General features: G+C 41.3%; 1 protein-coding gene and 1 long non-coding RNA gene across 2 annotated transcripts; both read left to right on the top strand.

Moving 5' to 3' along the window:
- The first annotated feature begins 1,796 nt into the window (after window positions 1-1,796).
- On the top strand, window positions 1,797-8,380 carry LOC117637992 (probable aspartyl protease At4g16563). Its single transcript, XM_034373074.1, has 3 exons — window positions 1,797-1,893; window positions 6,746-7,656; window positions 7,855-8,380. Exons 1-3 carry the CDS (start codon window positions 1,884-1,886, stop codon window positions 7,912-7,914), a joined length of 981 nt encoding a protein of 326 aa, XP_034228965.1. The 5' UTR covers window positions 1,797-1,883; the 3' UTR covers window positions 7,915-8,380.
- Window positions 8,381-13,100: 4,720 nt separating this feature from the next.
- Window positions 13,101-13,946, top strand: LOC117638012. Its single transcript, XR_004587255.1, has 2 exons — window positions 13,101-13,613; window positions 13,775-13,946. It is a non-coding gene; the product is annotated as an uncharacterized LOC117638012 (long non-coding RNA).
- Window positions 13,947-23,974: the final 10,028 nt, after the last annotated feature.

Genomic DNA, 23,974 nt, shown 5'->3' with positions numbered 1-23,974 from the left:
GAGGTGCTAGGTCTTCAGCAGGGAAGAGGGCTGAGGCCCTTGGTGAAATGGATTGGTGAGAGACCTGCAGAAGGTAAAAAGAGGAGAAGCAACGTTAAGCTTCGGACACCGGTGTGGTGCCGGCCGAAGGCTCTCCGATGCCTAAGTCAGTTACGGGTAGTAATTCTGGCAGAGTAACAGTAAAAATAGGGGAATGGTTCTTGGTTTTACCTGGGTACTGTTCCCTATTTATAGGGAAGTGAAAGTGGGAGCTTTGCACAAAGTTCCAATGTGGGACTTTGTGCAAGCCGTTGTGGTGGCGACACATGTCCTGGAGATTAGGTTTGGCATTTGGGAGCTTCGGCAGGTGTCTGGCACCTCGGAAGTGTGTCTTCCTTCGGCATGGGAGAAGGCGTGGTTGCCTTGGTGCTAGTCGCTTTGATGCTGGGTCTGCTCGGTTCATTATGGTGTAAACATATATATATATATATATATATATATTGTATTATACCACTGTCATTCGAACCACATAGAACAGTCTTGCTTTGGCATGAACTTTTCTACATGTTATGAATTACTGTTGGTGTGAAAAAGTGGTTTGACACGTGGCTCGCTTAACTTAGTGATATTGTGTCTTCGGAAGGGAGTTTGCCTTCGGAAGATGTAAGCTCCTGCAAAAGGACATGTTCGGTAAGGCCTTGGGATACCGGTGTGGTACCGGCCGAAGGTTCTCCGATGCTTACGGTTTTAGTAAATATCAGATTACAGATCAAGCGGTAGCGTACCGTTGGTTTTTTTTCCTTTCCTTTTGGGGATAGGAGTTTCCTTATATAGGCTTTGGGAGGCGTGCACTATGCTCATATTTCCGATGTGGGACTGTAGAAGCGGATTGTGAGCATGACACGTGTCCTGCAAGATAAGAGTCAAGATGTACAGCTTCGGCAGGCATCTTGCCGAAGGGCCATTGTGATAAATATTGATCCCGTCCACGTGTTTGGTGGTCATAGATCGTTTATTTCCAATATATATATATATTGTATTATACCACTGTCATTCGAACCACATAGAACAGTCTTGCTTTGGCATGAACTTTTCTACATGTTATGAATTACAATGCAAGCATGCCCATATTTCGCCTGAATATCTGCCACTTGATTTGTTTCCCAACATGCATGACATAAGGAGGATGATTTAAAATTTTAAAGTGACTTTTAAATATCTTCAATAAGTATACGAAACGTTCAAGGAGTGACATGTATCTGTTTCTATTTTTTGCTTTGAATTCATTTCTCTTTGTAATTAAGCACGGATGGAATTGGAATTTGAACACCTCAACCCAAAAAGAGGATTTACAAGCTGCCAAACAAAATTGTTGTTTTGCAGAGGTCAAGTAGAAACCAAAACTCATCCATTCTTTTGGTTTGGACATGTAAGCCTTTCCTTCTATGCTCAAACACATGCACAAAGACACCTGTTTGGTATCAAAGATTGAACCTTGCAAAATTCATCATCCAACCTAACTAGCACTGACATTTTCTATCCTTAAGAACCACAATAAAAATTAAGCTTCCTCTATCCAATCTATCAAACCATGGCTTCTTCTTCATCATCATCTTCATCTTCTTTGCTGCTCTTTCTCTCTCTACTTCTCCATCTACCTTATATAACTTCTTCCAATATTATCACCATACCCATCTCACATTTACCCAAAAAACCCACATCCAGATCCTCACCAGCACCTCAGCTACTTAGCAAATTCCTCTTTAAAAAGAGCCCACCACCTCAAAAATCCCCAAACTACCCCTCCCCATGCCAACACCAAAACCCCATTCTTCTCCAACATCTATGGAGGCTACTCCATACCCCTGAGCTTTGGCACCCCTCCCCAAACCCTCCCCTTCATCATGGACACTGGTAAAATAAGGAATAGGCTAATGTTTTGATTCAAGCAGAATACTTTCTCATTACAACATCAATCATATTTATACAGTGGTGATCCTAGAATTAAGGAAATCATCAAGGAGCAAATACAAGAAGTCAGCTGTACTACTAAGGCAACAAATATACAGAATCAATTGTAAATCAATCAACCTAAACTATAGGGATTTCGGTGATATCTCAACACTCCCCCTCAAGTTGGAGAGTGGATGTCAAGAACTCCCAACTTGCACAGCATTGTTGAAAATCCTTCTTTTCCTAAAGGCTTTGTCAGGATGTCCGCCACCTGTTGTGAGGAAGAAACATGTTTTGTAACTATTGAACCATCTTGGATCTTGTCTCTGATGAAATGGCAATCCATCTCAATATGCCTTGTTCTTTCATGAAAAACAGGATTAGCAGCTATATGTAATGCAGCTTGGTTGTCGCAATGTAGTGTGACTGGTTCTGAATGTGTTAGTTGCAAGTCTTGTAATAGACACCGCAACCAAGAGAGCTCACAACATGTGCTAGCCATGGCTCTATATTCAGCTTCTGCTGAAGAGAGAGATACAGTCTTCTGTCTCTTTGTCCTCCAAGAGATCAACGAGTTTCCTAGAAATACACAGTAACCTGTGGTCGACCTGCGAGTCGTCGGACACCCCGCCCAATCAGAATCACAAAACGCATTCAACTTTAAGTCATCCTGTGTTGGAAAGAGTATTCCTTGGCCTGGAGTGTATTTAAGGTATCTCAAGATTCGAACCGCTGCATCCATATGTGGGATGCGTGGCTCATGCATGAACCTGCTGAGCACATGTACAACATATGTGATATCGGGCCGTGTGATCGTCAAGTAGATTAAACGTCCCACAAGCCTTCTATACTTGGCCGGATCCTTGAGTACCTCCCCATCATTTGAGAGCTTCATGTTTTGTTCCATGGGAAAACTTACTGGTCGTGCTCCCAAAATACCTGCATCTTTGAGAATCTCCAAGGTGTATTTCCTCTGGGAGATGCATATACCTTGCTTGGAACGGGACACTTCAATCCCTAAAAAATACTTCAAATCACCAAGGCCTTTGATTCCGAATCGAGTGTGCAAAAATTGTTTGAGAGAATTAATCGCAGCTACATTATTTCCTGTAATCAGAATGTCATCGACATAAATTAAGAGAGCTATAAATGACTTCCCATTTTTGCAAGTGAAGAGTGAATAATCAGCTTTGGATTGGGTGTAGCCTGCAGCTTGTATGGCTTCTGAAAACTTTGCAAACCACTGTCGAGATGCCTGTTTTAAACCATATAGAGACTTGTTAAGGAGACATACCAAATTCTCCCCCTGTCGCCGACAACCAGGAGGCAGAGACATATAGATTTCCTCATGGAGATCCCCATGAAGAAAAGCATTGTGCACATCAAGTTGGTGAAGTGACCAATTGTGGGCAGCGGCAAGAGAAAGAATGCACCGAACAATGACCATTTTTGCTGTGGGAGAGAAAGTGTCGTGATAGTCAATGCCCTCTGTCTGGGTGTACCCTTTAGCCACCAAACGAGCCTTATAACGCTCAATGGATCCGTCTGAGCGATGCTTGATTTTATAGACCCATTTGCAACCAATGGGTTCTTTGCCAGGAGGAAGAGTGGTGATGGTCCAGGTGTGATTGGACTCTAAAGCATGTAGTTCCGAATCCATGGCTTCTTTCCAATGAGGATCAAGTGCTGCCTCTGCAAAAGAATGGGGTTCCATGCTTCTACTAATGTTGGCAATAAAAGAGAGATGTGACGGTGAATAGCGCCGGTAAGACAAATAATTACAAAGAGGATAACGAGTACCTTTAAGAGGACTTGGCGAGGAAGACGACATAGGGTCATGTGGGGGCATCGTCACCTGTGAACAAACATAATCGTTGAGAAGAACCGAAGGTGTCTTATGGCGATGGGATTGTCTCAAAGGTGGTGCGGAAACTGATGGTGGAGAAGAAATTGGCAATGGTGGCTCTGAGGTGATATGCGGGTCATGATGTGGAAGAGGTGGTGTTGGTGTATTTGGAGTGGTGGTATCTTGGTTGTTGATATCTTGGCTGGGTGATGGGCTAAGTGGCGCATCATAAATAGGAATAAGTAAGACAGATGTTGTTGTGGTAGAAGATTGGGGCGCCAGTGATTGATGTGGGAAAGAATCCTCATGGAAGATGACATCTCTACTAGTGAAGAGTTTGTGAGTAGCAAGGTCATATAATTTATAAGCCTTTTGTCCAATTGGGTAGCCAATGAAAACACATCTCTTGGCACGGGAAGCAAATTTATGAGATGGGTTGATAGAAGTTGCATAAGCGAGACAACCGAAAACTCTCATGTGTGAATAAGAAGGAGGCTTAGCATATAGCATCTCATATGGGGTTTTGTGTGAAAGAATAGGTGTAGGGAACCTATTGATTAAATAAGTGGCTGTTAGCACACATTCACCCCAAAAATGGAGTGGGAGATGAGCTTGAAAACGTAATGCCCTAGCCGTCTCAAGAATATGCCGATGCTTGCGTTCCACGACACCATTTTGTTGTGGTGTGGAAACACAAGAGTGTTGAAAAATTATCCCATTATCCTTGAAAAAAGCACGCATAGAAATAAACTCTCCCCCATTATCCGCACGGATTTTTTTTACTTGAGAATGAAATTGGGTTTGAATAAAAGAAAAAAAGGATTTAAGTAGACTCTGTGTTTCACTTTTATGGTGCATGAGAAAAATCCAAGTGAACCGTGAATAATCATCAACCACTGTTAAAAAGTAACGTGCCCCAGAAAGTGAGGCAATTTTATAAGGCCCCCAAATGTCACAATGAATAAGAGAAAAAGGCTTCATAGTTGAAATAGAACTAGTATTGAAAGGTAAACGAGTTTGTTTGGCCAATGGACAAACATCACAAATATTATTTGAATGGAAGGGAAAATGTAACAGAGTTTTAGCCATGAATTGTAAACGAGATGAAGATAAATGGCCCAAACGCTGATGCCATAAATGGGTAGAGGTGGTGACAAGACTGCAGGAAGATTGAGGTATGGGAGAATAAGGTTTGGAATCTGAGGTTGCAGAACCCAACGCCACAAGGTGATAGAGACCCCCACTTTGTTTACCCAAACCAATCGTCGTCTTCGTAGCCAAGTCCTGCAAAATGCACCCAGTAGGAAAAAAGGTTACTGAACAATTCAATCCTTTTGTAAGTTTACTTACAGACATAAGATTAACCTTGAAAGAAGGGATATGTAAAACATCTCGTAAATGAACTTGTGAATTTAAAGATAAAGTCCCAGTAGAAGAGATAGGAGCCTTTTCACCACTAGGCAAGACAACAGGTGCCATTGAAGAATTTGAGCATTTAGAAGTAAGTGAATGCGAAGATGAAGTGATGTGATCGGTTGCCCCACTATCGATTATCCATTGATGTAAGGGCAAACTCGATCTTAACAAACCTGATGACAGAGCAGCAGCGTTTGCCTGGGACGATCCCTGGTCATTCATCTTCTCATTCATCATGGAAAGCATTTGTTGGTATTGTGTCTCAGAAAGATTAGGTACAGCAGCTTGTAATTCTTGCAAGGTGGGACTAGAAGTCACATGGTTAGCCGAGAAGGATGCAGCCCCATGCTTGTCACGATTGCCATTCCAATTAGCTTTCTTGGATTTGTGGAGGCGGTGTCCTGGAGGGTAACCATTCATTTTCCAGCATGTCTCAACAGTGTGATGGTCAACGTCACAGTGTGAGCAATGGAGAGGCCTACGATTGGGATTGGAAGTTCTTTGACTCTGTCAAACCGCCATGGCCGCAGTCTCTACAGCGGGTCGGGAGGATCCCAATTCCCGTTGTTTCTCTTCTTGGGAAATTAGGGAATATGTCTTGCGAAATGCAGGCAAGGGTTGCATGAGCAATATTTGTCCACGAGCCGCAGCATAGGACTCTTTGAGTCCCATGAGAAACTGCATAATTTTGTTTCGTTCTTCTTGTTCAGCATGAGTCTTCATTGCCCCACAGCTACAAGGAGAGACATTGTTGTATGATGCTAATTCATCCCAGAGACCTTTCAACTTTGTGTAGTACGCAGCGACGGTCATCTGATCTTGAGTAAGTGAAGCTATGTCACGCTGGATTTGGAAAATCCTGGGTGCGTTGCTTTGGGAGAAACGTTCCTCAAGGTCCTGCCAGATATCATGGGCTGTGTCTGAATAAATCACGCTATCGGCTATATCTTGTTCGAGTGAGTTCAGGATCCAAGATAGGACCATGTCATTGCAGCGCCGCCATAGGGAAAAACCTTCTGGATCAGTCTTCACTGATGGTCTTTTGACAGATCCATCGACAAAACCAAGTTTATTCTTGGCACTCAGAGAGATCTTGATGGAACGACACCATGTCCCATAGTTATCTCCATCATGTCCCATAGTTATCTCCATTCAAAAGCTTGGAAACGATGACCATTCCTGGATGGTCTGAATGATGAATAAAAAAGGGACTGGAAGTATCGTTAGTGCTTCCATCCTTGGAAGAATGTTTTTTGGTTGAGTCGTCAGCCATGATAGAGAAAGAGGGACGGCTATGCAAAAGGAGGGCTAGGGTTGGGATCCCTGCTCTGATACCATGTAAAATAAGGAATAGGCTAATGTTTTGATTCAAGCAGAATACTTTCTCATTACAACATCAATCATATTTATACAGTGGTGATCCTAGAATTAAGGAAATCATCAAGGAGCAAATACAAGAAGTCAGCTGTACTACTAAGGCAACAAATATACAGAATCAATTGTAAATCAATCAACCTAAACTATAGGGATTTCGGTGATATCTCAACACTGGCAGTGATTTAATTTGGTTCCCTTGCAGCAAAAACTACCAGTGCATCAATTGCTCCACTTACCACAACACCGCCAAAATCAAATCTTTTATTCCCAACTTGTCCTCATCTTCCAAACTCCTTGCCTGCTTGAACCCCAAATGCGCTCTGCTTCACCAAAAAATTCAGTGCCCAGATTGCAAACTCGGTTCGAAAAACTGTACCCGGGGCTGCCCTTTGTACAAAATCGTCTACGGCTCTGGCACAACAATTGGAATTCCACTCTCTGAAACGCTGCACCTCCCGACCCGACGCGTACCCGATTTCCTTGTGGGCTGCTCCGTTCGCTCTACCCACCAACCCGCCGCTGGCATTGCCGGGTTGGGTCGCGGCCCAGCTTCTCTCTCTTCCCAATTGGCCGTCAAAAAATTCTCCTACTGCCTTCTCTCTCGCCTCTTCGACGACACTAACAAAAGCAGCTCACTCGTCCTCGTCGGCGGCAAAGACTCCGTCAAGAAAACTAAAGGCGTCAGCTACACGCCGTTTGTGAAAAACCCAGAAGTCCCCAAGAAGCCTTTCTCCACCTATTACTACGTCGGCCTCCGCCGCATCAATGTGGGAGGGCGGCGCGTGAAGATTCCGTACAGATACCTGGGGCCTGACAAGAACGGCTCCGGCGGGACCATGGTCGATTCCGGGACCACCTTCACGCTGATGGCGCATGAAGTGTTCGAGCGCATGACGGGAGAGTTGGAGAAGCAGATGAAGGGCTATAAGAGGGCGGAGGAAGCGGAGACTTTGACTACATTGAGGCCGTGCTATAATTTTTCCGGGATCGAAACGCCGGAGTTTCCAAGCGTGACGTTTCACTTCAAGGGAGGGGCTGAGATGGCGCTGCCGTTGGAGAATTACGTGGCCCCGGCCGGTGGGAAGGTGCTGTGCTTCACGATTCTGAGTGATAATGGCCCTATAATCTCGTCTGGGCCTTCTATTATTCTAGGAGTTTCCAAATGCAGAATTATCATGTGGAGTATGATTTGCAGAATGAGAGGTTTGGTTTCAAGCAACAGGAATGCAACTGATGTCTTTTCTTCTTTCTTTTTTTTTTTTTTTCCTTTTTTTCTATCAAAGAATAAATCTGTGCAAAATGAGAGAATCAAACCTCTGGTTGAAAGCATGGAGGAAAGATAGAATATCACTGCTGTTGCCGTATGATATCATCAACATCTGGGTGAAAGCTTGGAGGGATATTCCATTCATGTCAAGATAAAAGTTGTCAAACTCCATGTGGTTTGACTTTGGTATGCTCATCTCTCTCTACCATACCTTTCACAAATTTAGCTCTAAATATTTGCATATGTTGGCACCAATATAGCCGTAATTACGTTTAGTTTTTTACATACACAACCAATAAACATGGCTCTTAATTTCTTGCAAGAGCTAAAAAAAATTGAGACCCACATTTGCTAAGTAAGAATTAACAGATTTATTAACGATTTGAGCAACGGAGAGTCTCATTTGTAGAGTTTCTATAAATTTGGGTACCAATCGAACGGGTCTTTAAAGATTGAATAAAAGTTTGTAATAACCCCGTCATTTGGGGAATTTACTATAGTTGATATAATAAATGCTAACGGAAATGTTGCTCCTTCTATAACTTATATGTTATTGGTTACATAGTAGAAGTACTACTTGTTTGTATATGAATATGAAAGATGAACGGAGCTAAATTAAATGCATCAAGAATTACATCTAATTAAATCTGTTTACATTACCGCACTCCCAATAAATCTAATTAAATATGTGGTTATCCAAGTCTGAGTGGGTGTTGACCAATTTGTTGAAAAAACACGTAAGTGGAAACGACTTGGAAAATTTGTAACCCAAATAGGTCGGCTAGTATCTGAGAGGACTTTGCTTCTTATTGCTACTTTTCTGTATCACAACAAACAAGAACCCCAAATCCACTGGAACAAAGCCTTAAAATTGGTAAAATATAAAATCAGAAAATCCCCAATAACGAACTCCACTGCTCGCACTTCGCACTCATCGAACCCAAACTCGCATCTAAGGGAACAACAACCACACATCAGACGAAACCGAATGTGGGTAAAATGAGACTGATTTCACGGCTAAATCTGACATATAAAAAGGTCTTTCGATCTGTCTGATGTGCGAAATAGAGGTACTTTAAATGAAACAAAAACCCGACTTGGCAAAGCACCGATTTGAAACTCTACCAATCTTCTGAGTAGAATTAAGATGCGAACACGCGTGTTGAGGATGAATAGCTGCAAGCTTGGATTGAGGTTGGAATTATTGAGGAAGGAGAAGAGAGGAGTAAAGCAAGTGATATGGGCGAGAGTGGTGGGGATTTGGGGTATGACGACCATGGAGGTGAAAGAGGATGAAAAACCAATATAAGGCCCCGTTTGGTTTTTGAGAAATGAGGCTTGAGAATGGGAATTCAATTGCTTTCCCATGTTTGGTAAGTACAGGCATGAGAAATGGTAGCCTGGCACATGGGAAAGTAGAGGGGAAAGTGAATGAAAGGACCCGCTCTGAATTTTTCTAAAATCCGAGACAAATCCTTTGGAATTCCTGACATCACCCCGATGCCGGGCCCACTTACTAAAGACCGAGACTTTCTGCCGAAATTTCGGCAGAGTCTCCCCTATAAATGGGACATTTCCCAAAATTTATACCTGCATAAAAACACAATTTATATTCCCAACTGGCAGCATGCACAATATAAATTCATGCAATTTACATACATGGCCTTCGGCCTTCCAAAAATTCTCAACCAACTACCAAACGATTCAAATACTAATTAAGACTAACATTTAGTCTGCGGCTGCACCTAATAACCTCAGGCTGCCTACGTACCCTCAAGGCATACGCCGGTACAACCAACGCCACGTATGGGGCCTGTCCCAACGCCGGATAACCTACGCCACGCGGGACCTCAACATCATATCACAAATCTCCCCATACGCCGGTACAACCAACGCCACGTATGGGGCCTGTCGACACGCCGGATAACCTACGCCACGTGCGACCTCAACACAATACTACAATATCTCCCCATACGCCGGTACAACCAACGCCACGTATGGGGCCTGTCTCAACGCCGGATAACCTACGCCACGTGAGACCTGACTTTCACTTGGTGGTGCTTGTAGTGAATCCAAAATCTGGGGAGGTACCTAAGGTAGTGCGTATAGCACTCCGAACTGACATTCTAGACTCTTTTGTACTCTTGTACAAACTTATTATAATTATAATAATAAATATTAATTCTAATATTGTGTAACCCTTCACAAGAGTCTAGCACCCGATAATCTCCCCTGGAAAGGTAAGATTACTCTGGGAGCCTCACGGTCAACCAAGGGTCAAACTACTCTAACCCTGGTCAAACGGACCTGCAGAGCCCACGACCTCCAATTTCCGATCCGAAAGTCCCTATGGGCTTTACTAGGTATAGGACACTTGTCCTGCAAGTGTGGTTCAGATCGGACGGTCGGATTGCTCACGATCGCACGATCTGACAATTAATATAAAATATAAACTTTAAATTATTGAATCGGAACAGCCGGGGCTCCGATTCACGATCCGTGAATTCCTACACGATCCTAGAATTACCCAAATTAACATATATTAAATTTGGGACCATCCGAAGGTCCTAACCTATCGAACCCGGAGAACGCCCGATAGGCGATATCCGTTCGATAGTCAAACGACGTCCGAATTGAGATCCGCGAAATCCTACGAGCTCGTGACGGCACGAGGACCTCAAAACTGCCTAGAGACACGCCGCCACCCTCGCCCACGCTCCGCCACACGCGCGGGCAGACCGGGTGTCCAAAGCGATTACGGTCCGTCGAAAAATCTTAGAACTGAGACTCCAAACTCCTACCCTAGGTAAAACACCCTATTTGGAGCCACTTTTGTTCTTGGACCTACCCCAAAAAGTGGCCGATCACGGCGGCCGAAGTTCGACCGATTTTCAATTCGAAAATCGAATTGGTTACGCTAAGAATCGATCTAATCCTACCCAACCATCAGCTAAAGCATGCAGAAGGGATGAATTTCCATACCTTGATCGCCAGAAATGGCGGCCGGAGGAGGGAGATCGGAGCCGGCGAAGTTCCGGGCGAAAATCGCCATTTTCCGGCGGCTGGAGCGGCGGCCGATGTCGGGGGAGGGCTGGGTCGTGACGCCGAGGCCGAGCCGGTTCTTTTGGCACCGGTCCAGACCGCAGCCGCGGCCGGTGGCCGGAGATACGAGGAGAGAGAGAGAGAGAGCCGACGGGAGAGGGAGAGAGATCGCGGGAGAGAGAGAGAGAGAGAGAGAGAGAGAGAGACCAGATTTTTATAAAAAATTCCATTTCGAAATATTTACGATTGTGCCACTGGGTTTCTTTTGACCATAACTCTCCCGTTACAACTCCGATTCGAGCCCACTACGTGTCTATGAACTCGTCTCAGTACGACCTATCCAAAAATACCAGTCACGGTCCCAAACTCTCTCCGGTTAAAAATATGACTAAAATACCCTTAAATAATTAAATAATTAAATAAGGGTTAAATTTGGGGAAATTTGGGGTCGGGGTGTTACAGTGAAACCCTCCTCTCAACTTGAGTTTTGTTTTTCCTCCTCATGGGAAAGTTTGGGAAAATGAGCCAACATTCAATGCACAATTTTCATGACTATTTTGTCCCCATCAACAATTTAGAATTACAATGTATCATTAAATGCATTCTTTTTTTATTTGATTTAATATGGGTATAATTGGAAAATTATACAAAATTTGTTTTCCATTCCTACTCAAAACAAACATGGGAAAAAAAACAAAATGAAATCTCCCGGTTACTTTCCCGACATTATCAAACGTAGGAAAGGAATCTTTCATTCCCATTTCTTAGGAAATGACATGGGAATTGATTTCCCCTCAAATCCATTCCGTGAACCAAACGGGGCCTAAAGGTTGGAGATTTCTGTGAAATCCAGGGCTAAAAGAGGTTGGAGAGGAAGGAGAAAACAAAAACAACATAAATAAAATGGCATAAAGCCCTGCACTATTGAGATAGAGCTCAGAGAAACACCCACTATGGGTGGAAAATTGCCACCGACTCTCAAAACTGGGAGAGCGACAGAGCACACGGGATTGTCTAAACATCCGTCAAGTGGTTCCGCCATTAAGGCCAAATTGGAGGTAGGATTTCAATCATTCCCACCAACTCCAACAACACAAAAGTAGCTTAGAAGTGATTGAAAGCTTTTGCACCCGAGCTTAGCTTCTAGCTCTGGTAATGTCACCTCCTCAAAGTCTCAGAGTTGCTGATTCAAATTGATAACATTTCCATAAAATATTAACGAGCTTAATGCTCATTGATTAACATATAATCAATGAGTAGCAATATAGAAATACATCCACTGCTTTTTCAAGATATATAAATTAAGCATGCATTTTAATGAATCTTATGTAAATTCCCCTTCCCTTCCTACGTACAAATTCTAAGCATCATACGTGAAAAAGATTATTTAACTACAAAGGATCAAAGAAATTTGTATACTAGTAATACAAAACGAAGAATGCATTAATAGATTAACTTAAATTCTTAACTACCACAAATACATTATAGAAGTGGTGAAAATAAAATTAACCTATTAATCATGTGAAGTGGAAATTATATATATTGAAGAATAGGGGTGGGCATTGGAACCGCAAAACCGCAAAACCGAACCAAATCGAACCGAAAAAAGCCAAAAAAAACCGTATTGACCAAAAAAGTCAAAAACCGAGACAAATCCAAACCGAACCGGTTCAAACCGGTTCCGATTTCGATTTTCCACCACACAGAACCGGTCCAATCCGAACCGGTCCAATATAATTATTTTATATATTTTTATATTATATATATTTATATTATATTTTTTTTTTTTAACATGTGGCCATTTTTTATTGGTTGTGTATGATGTTACAGTAGGCGCGCGCACACACATTCATCACAAAAATTATAACGCGATTAGGGTTTTCTTTCTTCCTTCATCCTCCCATTTCGTTTCCTCTCTCCTTCAGCCGCCGAAACCTCTGTCTGCGCCAAACCTCTCTCTCACCCAAACCTCTCTCTCAGCCTTCCTCTCTCTCAGCCATCCTCTTTATCCTTCAGCCGTCGCGCCGCCGAAGCTCTCTCTCAGCCATCCTCCTCTCTCTCAGGCAAACCTCACTCTCAGCCAAACCTCTCTCTCAACCACACCTCTCTCAGCCGCTGCTCCTCTCTGTCGCCACCTTTCATAGTCGCCGTCGTCATACAGGTTAGATTCTCTATATTTTTTTCCTTTTTTTTCCTTTTCCCCCTTCGATTCTCTGACCAACTCTCTCTGTCTGCAATTCGCAGCTTCCTCTGTCCTCCAACAATTTGCAGATCCAGCACCAGCAGTTCGCAGATCCAGCAATCCACCTCTTCATCTTATCCTCTCTCTCTCTCTCTCTCTCTCTCTCTCTCTCTCTCTCAGGTATGTCACTGTGATGCGCCAAAAAACCTCCAAATGCCAACTGCTTGTATTTTATCAAATTGATTAGCACTTCTTGGTGATATGAAAAGTATTTTATATGCCTATCTTGATATTATGCTGTCAAAAGAAGAAATGAATTGAAATAAGGCAGATTGAAACTATATCAAATTGAAGTTCCAGTATATCAAATATATATCAAATTGGATTGGGTTGTGGTTGTCTGAATATGTGCATGTGGTTGTCTCAATCTGTGAAGAAAAAACAAACATAAATCTGGATCCAATAGAGAACATGATGGGTATTCTGGGTATTCTGAGAACATGTTAGAGACATGAGAAGCAGTGTATGTTGTTATCAAAATGGGCAAGCAGGTAACTCATTTGGCTGTCTTTGATCATGAAAATGGTCTAGTTTTCTGATAATTTTCTTTTGCTGTTGCATTTCTTGATCCATTTTCACTTCTGGGTTTCCGGAGTTATGTTTTTATTTTCCACAAATTTAGATTATTGATGGCAATACATGGATCTGGTAGGTTCACTTTGTGTTCGGAGATGCAGCAACAAAAGAGCAAAAGAATGGAGTTGTAATTTTAAATTTGATTGTAATTTATTTTGTTTTATTATGTATTTTTTTGTTGGGTTGTAATTTTAAATTGAATATTGGATTGTTTTATTATTTTTGACAAAGAATAGTGGTTGTTTCAATATGGGAATTGGGCCAATTGTGATGCTGAAGCCCAAAAATATTAAAAATCAGATGGTCTTAAAGCTTAAATACCCAAGAAAATTAAATGGGCTTTACAACAAGCCCAAAACCGTGAGAACCGGGAACCGAACCAGAACCGGGTAGGTTTGGATTGGTTCGGGCTTACTTGTGGATTTTTGTCAAAACCGGACCGGACCGAACCGGTCTTCATTTCCAGTTTAGGTTCTAATTTTATGAGAAAACCAGTCCAAACCGGACCGTGCCCACCCCTATTGAAGAATATAATAGTTGAGAATTGAAAGATAAAAACTAGAACTTTATTTCATAATGGTGTTTCCTCCTCAACATAATTTAACTAGACATAAATAAAATAGCAAACTAAATAAAAGATAAGAACGAAAAATAAAGAGGAGAATGAAAAATTGCATCATCAACCCCTTAGTTCCTTGCCTCACGGCTCCCAAGGTTCTCTCCAATTATATTGCCATTTTTCCTCTCTCTACAAACTAGATAAAACTAATGACAACATGAAAACTAAAAGAAGAAAAACTAAAATGGAAAGTGCCCCTGGATCCTTGCCTCTCGGCTCCCCAGGGTCTTTTCTCTACTGGTCTATACCTACTTTATTTGGTGCCCAAGAATTGCAGTCTTTCTCCCTTTGCGTTGCTCTCTATTTATAAAGGCTGAAGTCCTTTGCTGAAGCTCTTAATTCCTCACACCCCATGGCTTCTGGTGTGCATTCCCACGCCTAATTCTTTAAACCAATTGTCCATTGCTTTTCAGTCCTTGTTGCTGCAGATTCAAGTGGGTTTTCTTTAATTCCCGCAGCTGCCGCCACTTCTTTTGCTCATCACGCGCACGCCGATTTCTTATTGCCTTTTTATCTATGTACAGTACCCGCTACAATACCAGGCACTTCGTTAACCTTGCCGTATCGTGAACTAACCATTTTTGGACTGGGGATGGAACTTGAAAGACACTCTCGCTCCCATACCAGGTAAGTTGGTTATATTTTTATTTCTGGCAGGGATAGTTGGCTTACAGGAATCGATCTTCAAACAAGCAAATTATGGGTACCCGAAAAACGTTTGCAAAAGTTGTGTGAGCATGCCAACTGTTTTTGGATCTTATAATTATATGGAAATGGTTTGTGTTGTGTATATTCTTTTCACTATTTTTCTTAAACAGTATTATATTATTTTCACTATCTATTTTCAAACCTGGCCGGGAACTCCCTACTGAAGCAGATGAACGTATGTGATGCTCACCCCTACTTGTACTTATAGATCAAAATCCTTTAGCGTCACCTTGTTGCTATTTCCGGACCTGTCAACAGTTTATTCTTGTTCCTTGTCCATTTTTGACAGGTCCTGATTTCCTCTCATTGGAGCAGACTGTGCTTGCGGTTCATGTCCTTTCTGTCTATAAATAAAGGATAGGTTGACGTGTATCTTAATTTCTGATTTGTAAAATAACTTTTGAGGTTTCTGGCACTATTCACCACCTCCATCTTTAATAAAGTTTGTTTAATATTTTCATTTACCTCTACTATTAAAAGACTATGATCCAATCCATTATAATTAAATAAAGGGCTTAATGTATTGTTGGAATCTTGGGAGTATAACTCCAGGGATATGGAAGTTATATTTTCGGGATCCTCAAGGTATGTGCTACTATCACGTGTTCTGGTATTGGGGTGTGATGAGAGAGCTCCTAGGTTTAGTAGTTTTAGGTGTTCCTGCTATACGATCATTTTAAATTTTATTGATAATCTTTTGTTCTTGCTGTTAAAACCTAAGGGCGTTATGAACCACAACAGATTCGAGAGATAAAAACATACTTACATCGCTCGGATTCCTTGGTTTTATATTTATTTTGAGAAGTTAATTTACCAACCTTAGAAATGTGCAGAAAAATAGTAAATATTTCATATATGTCTTTTATTCAAATATTCGATATATGTTTAGGTTAGACATATACTTTAGTTATTAATAATTATTGAGCCCTAAAAAATTCAAGGCGGGAATAAACATATTTCTAGCTCAGCACAACACTTAATCGGGGAAGAAGCCCAACAGGGATATGCAAGAACTTGTCGTACGCACTTGCACAAGTGGTGGGCCACATGCCATGACAGAACCTGACCCAAATTCCACTTTGGAATCCGAGCTGAACCCTGTGAGTATCTGACACCTAGCTAATGCCAAGCACAAAGACCAAACTGCCCTTCTAACTAAAAATCCACTTTTAAAATAATATTATCTTCTGCCGAAAAATTCAGCAGAGTTTCCCCTGTAGTTTACTCATTCCCCAAAATTTTCACCTGTCATCAAACATTTATATAACTCAATCGTTCATCATGCATTCAATTATAACTAAACAAATTAAGCATCAAACTATTCTGGTCTCAGGTTGCCATAAATCAAATGAACCAATCTGCTAATAAAGTTCATCTCCACATTCAAAACAACACTATTGCATTGGTAATCTCAAGCATTCTAACTCGTAGCTGCACCTTATAACTATAGGCTGCCTACGTACCCTTACTGAGGGATCAAGCCACACGTAGTTCTCTAATTGCAAAACCACTCTAGTTCTCATATTGCATCTCAGCTTTCTATTTCAAACTTCCTGGCATTTCTCACATAGAAATATATAATCAAATGAAGAAATAAAAGTATTTATATCAAGTAATCATGCTTGGAAAGCCATAACCATCAATTCCTCGTGACACCAATGGTGACACGTCCTGACCTGTAATCCTCGCTGGACTCAGGAGACATCTGGTTAACCTAGTCCGCAATCCTCGCTCCCACGGTCCGCATAACTCTAAGACTCGTAGGGCAAAATATGCTAAAAACTCAAGATATTTAATACTATATAAAATAATGCAAGAGAAAGATAAATGAACATAATAAAATAAAATAAAATAACATAAGTTAAAGATTATAAGTTCCGAACACCCTTGTATTGAACTCATGTAAAGTTCATAAATATATATATAAATATATCAATAACTTGATTAGAATATATATATATATATACACATATTTCCATCTATCGCTTGTAAAACAAATGTGATGCTTAAGAAAATAATAGTAACTGTGTAAAATCCTCAATTTAGTTTAAAAGCATCTCAGAACTTAAATTCTCTCTACCTAAGTATACCCCCATTTCTGATCAGTCAATTCCTTTAATACCGTCAGTTCCATATATGCCATCAATTCCATATATCTGTCAATTCCAATGTTAATCCGTCAATTCCATCCTTACAGGTCTCGGAAACATAAAGTTAACTGAGCTTCATTCCTCGCAGGTCTCAGAGATAACACTTTAATCTGAGCTGCAATCCTTGCAGGTCTCAGAGATAACACTTCAATTTGAGCCGCAATTCTCGCACCACACGGTTCAGACGTCCCCGAAACTCGTGGGGCATCATCAAAATAACAAACTGTCTCAAGGCAACTGGGGGGTACCCTCGCGGTCGGTTTGAAAACCATAACTCGTCATTTATATAAACTTTCAATAAATTAGTTCTCAACTAAACTTAAAATATATATATATATATATACACTAAATATTTGGCTAGTTTGTTAACTATCTCGATCTCTGCTTAGCATACCATTCCAATATTATATTTATACTCTTACCACACAATTAACCATATGAACATATATAAACTGGTGATAAATAAACAGATAATTAAATATTCATCTCGAAATCACAAAAACCATGAAATTAATACCATAAATAAATAAACCAAAAGAATACTTGCACATACATAAACTTCCTAAAAATTTATACACAAACAATAGAGCTCATCAACATTGATTTATCCGAAACCCTAGCCTTGGGTTTCTGGAAGTACGTGCACTAGCTTTAAGATCACTTCTAAGCTCACAGTAGCTTTTCCCAAAGTTTAGAGCGGTCTAATAGTGCCTCGGAACATAAAAGTAATAAAGTCCCAAAAAGTCAACCTGGGACCCCGTAGGGTTTGCGACCTCAAAATTCTAATCCAAAAGTCCCTTAAGGTTCTAGTATACCTTGGACACATGTCTCGAAAGTCTGGTCTCGATCGGACGGTCGGATTAATCACGATTGCACAATCGGGGTTTCTACAAACCTAGCCTTAGGGTTGGCCTTTTCGGAGTATCCGGGACTCCGATTCATGATCCGTCAATTTTTACACTATTCTGGAATTATCTAGATCGACATATACAAGAACAACTACGATCCAACGGTTCAAACGAATCAAACCCGAAAATCGCACAATATGCAAGATTCAATCGGGGCTCAAACGTTGTCCGAATTGAGATCCGCGAATTCATACACGCTCGTGACAACACGAGTATTATATTAGGACTGAGAGTGACCTCACCAGGCTTCCCACGCACCAGCAGCGCGTGGGTAGCTTGATCAAATTCCTACGATCGGAAATACTCCAAATCGCCAGCCCAAACTCCTATCCTAGGTATAACACCTTATTTGGAATCACTTTTGTTCTTGGACCTACCTCGAAAAATGAACGAAAGTTGCCGGAATCTCATCCCGAAATCCAGCCAAATTTTGGGTTACAAATCGAGTTGCCTACACTAGAAATTGATCAAATCCTACCCAACCATCAGCTAGAACACATTGCAAGGATGGAAAAACATACCAAATTCGAAGAAAATGGTGGCCAGAGGTGTCTAAACGAGCTCCACAAAATTTGGTCAAAAATTGTCCAAACCGCCCTGTTTCGTGGCGATTTCCGATGACCACGACGGCGGATCGAGACTGAGATGGGCTGGGACTGGAACAGGGAAATATGGTGGTTCGAACGGGACTGGTCTTCCTTCGATAGGTGGCTGGAGTTGAGAGATATCACCTTTGGAAGTCAGCAGGTCGAGCTGCCAAACTGCAGAAAATTTGGATTTTAAAAAAACTGAACTTCGAATTATTTACGATTATGCCATTGAACTTTTTTGATCGTCATTTCTTCATTACAATCCCGATTCGAGTCCACTACATGTCTACGGACTCGTTTCGACGTGCTCTATGCAATGGTACAATCGGAATCTCCAAATTCCTTCCCAAACTTAAAATGACCTTTTTACCCCTTATAATATTAAAAAATAGTTTAATTTCTCAAAAACCTTAATTAATTCAAATCATTTTATTTTAATGTTTATTTCAATTTATTTCCTCTTCTAAATTTATTCTCTCTTACTTTAAATATTTTAACACTTTTTTTTCGGGCCGCGATGAAACAATTTCACCAAAGTCTCCCCGGTTAACAAGTCAACATGTAAACCTATTAAAATATTCCGGGGTAACATTGTCTTTCTTTAATAATTTAGTATTTAATTATTAATTTAGGACCGGGTCGTTACATGCCAGGCCAAGTGCACACGCAACTTGCCACGCAAAAAGGTCAAAACGAGCCCGTAAAACGTCCTGGCTTTGTGAACCCATACTTATTGACCTGTTAAGTGCCATCTGGCCCAACCATAGCCTATTATAACGCAGTAGAACTCAAGCATAAGCATGCAACGCCAAGCGAAACACCGCTATTTTGACACCAAGCAATGCTACAAACTTAAGTGGGCCCAAGCCACCCGGAAGCCTGGGCCTTGCTGAGCAGGTTGTCGTATGGATGGTTACGAGTATTCACGAGGCCTATTGAGGGTTCAAGGGATGGAAGTTTTGGGCTTCTTGGGAGCACCAAAACTCAAGCCCGTTTCTTGAAGCCCAAACACATGGGTAAGCAAGAGAGAGAGAAAAGTGGCACAATGCCTTAGGAGAATATCCAATGGTATGCAACACTTAGAAAAGTCCCACATCAGCTAAGACATCCAACACCTTATCAAAAAACAAAGCAAATAAGCTACTTCCAGCAGCTTGATGAAACTAAAGCAAGCTCGTAGGCCACTGGAAATAAAATTCCCATGACCCAATACCTTAGGAAAAAGCCCAGCCCAACACCTTATAGGATATCTAGTATCATATTTAGCATTATTGTCAAAAGTCTCAGAACCAAGTGAAATGGTAAGCCACTGCAAAAACCAAAGGAAATTCACATGCGTAGGAGGAATACCCATCAGATTGACGACCCTGCCCATTTTTATTTCTTTTGCAAGATCAAATAGGAAAACTAGGAAGAAATGTGGTTGGCGCCTCACCCGCATGAAGAAGTCCAACTTTGTGAAGATCTTGGAACTCCAAAAAGCTTCGTGCCTATGAGCTCGGGCTAGGAAAGTTTCACCAAATAAGGTCGAATGGAAGAAAATGAAGGAAAAGGGGAGAGGGAGACTTGATAAAATTAAGGGTTCCAGTGCCTATAAAAGGAGGCACCTTCAACCAAGCAAACACACGATACAGGAGTGCAACCAAGCTTTTGTCAAGCAATTGGAAATTTACTCAAGACACCCTATTCCCTATTTCCATCTCTCCCTCTCTTCCTTGGTCAAAATCCCCCCTAAATCTCTCTCTCCCCTTGCTCTGAACCTTCGTTTCCATAAGAAATTCAATCTCTTTCTCTCTACTGCTAAACTCATAAAAGCTTAGCTCTCATGCCACAAGCTTCTCAAGCCAAGCCATATTGCTAATCTATCACAATCTTTTGATTTATTGGTGAAAGGAATCCAAAGTGTTTTCTAAAGCTCCATGAACCTTTCAAAACACTTTTGGGGCATGGTTCCCAAACTCGGGTGACCCAAGCCCATTCGTCAGCTGCTGGAACAAAAAGACCCCTATATAAATTGGCGACTTCATTGGGGACCAGGCTGCTATCTTCACCAATGCCTCCAAGAAAAAAGACCAGAAGCAATACCATAGCTTCCCAAGACGGGCCGGACCATGGAGACTCGGAATCAAGGCAAAATGCCTATCATAGAGAGGAAGAACAAGCAAGTGTGGGAGCTTTCACCCTCATATACCTCATTGCAGCCATCTATGCTATAGGGGAAACCCAGAGGGAGATAGTGGACACAATCAAGGAATTGAAAAGTTCGGTCTCCAAGCCAAGCGAAGAACACGAAAGACCTCCCTAAAAGGAGTCTGTTGCAGCCGGAAAGGGCTCTGAACAAAAGGGGTCATCTTTTGTCACTCATGAAGATGTCATTGCCATGCTGGGAAAAGAACTAAGCTGAAACCAGGAAGATTGGAAGTATGTCCCTCAGCCACCATATCCGTCAAGCCTACTTCAGCAACCATGCCCTAAAGGATATTAGGCCCCAGGCTTTGTCCTATTCGACAAAAAGAAAGGAACCCCGAAAGAGCATATCAACTGCTTCATTGACGCTTTAGGACCACATGCCAATTATCATAACCTCTGTCTATGGGAGTTTTCGAAAAGCCTCACTGATCGTGCTTATACGTGGTACACGACACTGACACCAGACTCTATTTGCTCCTGGGAGGATTTGGTAGGCAGGTTTTGTAAGAGCACCTCCACCGCTAGACCCAAACCCTTGCAGTAGGCCCCTCAAGCTCAGGTTCCCCCCTCCAGCTTGGAGCCTGAAGCCCGGGCAAGCCCTGGGGCCTACTAGCCCTGGCAAGCCCAAGGGCAATTCTTGATTGGGCTTTAGCCTGAAGTTGTTGATGTCGACAAGGTAAGAGAGGTGGGTCGCACGAGTAGCACTTGTAACTAATTGGTACCTCTTCCCATTTATAACAAGGCATTCAATGCTAATCGGGTTCATAGTTGAATCTCCGATGGTGGGCAAGGATTTAAAGGAAGAGGAGGTTTGAGAAAAGAGGAGGGGATAATATATATTGGAATTTGGAAGACGGGTAGCTGATCAAGCAATGCTCATCCAAATCTGAAAAAAAAAAATGAAAAAAAAAAAAAGAAAGAAAGAAAGAAAGAAAGGGTATTTTGGCATTTCAAAAAAATTAAATACGGGTATTTTTGGCATTTTAAAAGTTTCATTAAAGGGAGCCAAATGCTTCCCGTGTTTTTGTCCTGCAGCGCTTTTAAGAAGAAGCACCTCTCAAGTGCTTCTTCCAAAACCACTCCAAGTGCTTTTGGATCTCACCCAAAGTGCTTTTGCAATTTTTGTCAAACACCATTTTTAAAAGACAAGCGCTTTCACCCATTTAGAAGCGCTTTTCGCTGCTCCAAAAGGACTCCCAAACGAGCCCTTAGTCATTGCTCAGTCAAGGGGGAATGAGATGAAGTTCTGTCATATGTAGAAAAATTCATGGAGAATTTGCTGAAAGATCGGGTTCTCCTCGGACGGAAATGGCCTTGGCTAGTCGGTGGAAAATTTTGAATAAAGAGTTAGGGAAATGGAGAGATGCCTTGGCAAAAGTGAGGGACACTATTCGAAGTGGTCAAAATCTTGTCGATGTGGTAAAATATTTATAATTTATTATTCAATTTAATGTAACTTTTTTTTTTCTTGCATATTCAATTTTTTTTTCTTGCATTTCCAATTTATTTATATTTTGTTGTATAATCTTTTTTTTTTTCCGACATTTCCAAATTGTTTATATTTTCTTCCATATTCATTTTTTTTCTTGCATTTCCAATTTGTTTTTATTTTCTTGTATAATCATTTTTTTTCTTGCATTTCTAAATTGTTTTTATTTTCTTCCATATTCATTTTTTTCCTTGCATTTCCAATTTGTTCATATTTTCTTGCATATTCAATTTTTTTTTCCTTGCATTTCCAATTATTTATTTTTAATAGATCCTACAAGCACAAATGTGGTTCGGTGCCACGGGGCAAGGCAAAAAAAGTTTCCTGAGTGACCAATATTGGGAAGTTGTGAAGAATTGTTCGAGATTCAAAATTATTTCCACTGGTCCGCCGGTTGTGTTGAATGAGACGCTGCTCCACGATTCGCCAGCAACCGATTCACCATTGGACTCCCCAATGGATCAAGACTCACCACTTCCACGTGTGCTAAGACCTATTGGGAGAAAGGTGGCGAAGGCTAAGAGAGGGAGCACTTCGAACAGTTAATGTGCACAATTTTTGGATCAAATTGCTAAGAACGGCGCACTGAGAATTGAGAGAGACTTGAAAAGAGAAGAAGCAGACAAGGCACGACATGAAGCATTTGCAATTCAAAGGCAGCAGGCACAAGAACAAGACATGGAGGATAGAGAGATGCAAATCATGGCCATGGATACAAGCCATAAGTGTCCTGAAACAAAGTGTTATTGGAAGCTAAAACTAAGGGAAGTGATGAGAAGAAAACTTTTCCATAACGACGGACCTAGCAATACGGATTGGTTAAATGATCAAAACTATTAGCTTGTATTGAAAGATGTGCCATATGTATTAATTTGTTGTATTGTTTCCCTTTTATTCAATAAAGAAAGCATTAAATAATATGACTATTTATTAAAAACATTTGCACATCAAAACAAAGTTTAATTAAAAATAATCCTTAATTTATTGCAAACAACACACAAAACAAAGCATAACTTAAAACAAAATATACTTCCAAACACACCACATACAAAATAAAGCATAATTCCAAACAAAACACTAATCTTGACTTCATCCAATGTGATTGCCTTTCATCTCCCACAAGTGCTCGATCAAGTCAACTTGACGTCTCTCGTGAACATAGGAAGATTGCATTTCCTAATAACGATCAATCATGGGATTGTTGTATCGACCATCTTGAATTAACGGTTCATGCTCCATTGGTTGTCCATTTGGTCCCATCGGCCTTTCATAAATTCTTGTCAACGCTGTGTTCATGGGATCGGGTTCGAACACCTCTAGAGCGTCATAATCATACTCATCCTCCACAATCATGTTATGAAGGATGATGCAAGTCATCATAATCCTCTGCAGTACCTCCTCATCAAGCATCCGAGCAATACCCCTAATAATTGCCCAATGAGCATGTAAGATACTGAAACACATTTCCACGTCTTTCCTATAACCTTCTTGATAGTCAACAAAGCTTTTTTCCTTCTCAGATTGGGGATTCGGAATTGTTTTCACAAATGTGGTCCACCTAAGATAAATTCCATCGGTGACGTAGTACGCACCCGAGTATACGGTATTGTTGATTCGGTATG

The sequence above is a fragment of the Prunus dulcis genome, chromosome 8 (genome assembly GCF_902201215.1).
Source record: "Prunus dulcis chromosome 8, ALMONDv2, whole genome shotgun sequence".
Classification (NCBI taxonomy): Eukaryota; Viridiplantae; Streptophyta; class Magnoliopsida; order Rosales; family Rosaceae; genus Prunus; species Prunus dulcis.
Note: the sequence above shows the minus strand (reverse complement) of the source record. Positions and strands in the feature narration are given on the sequence as shown.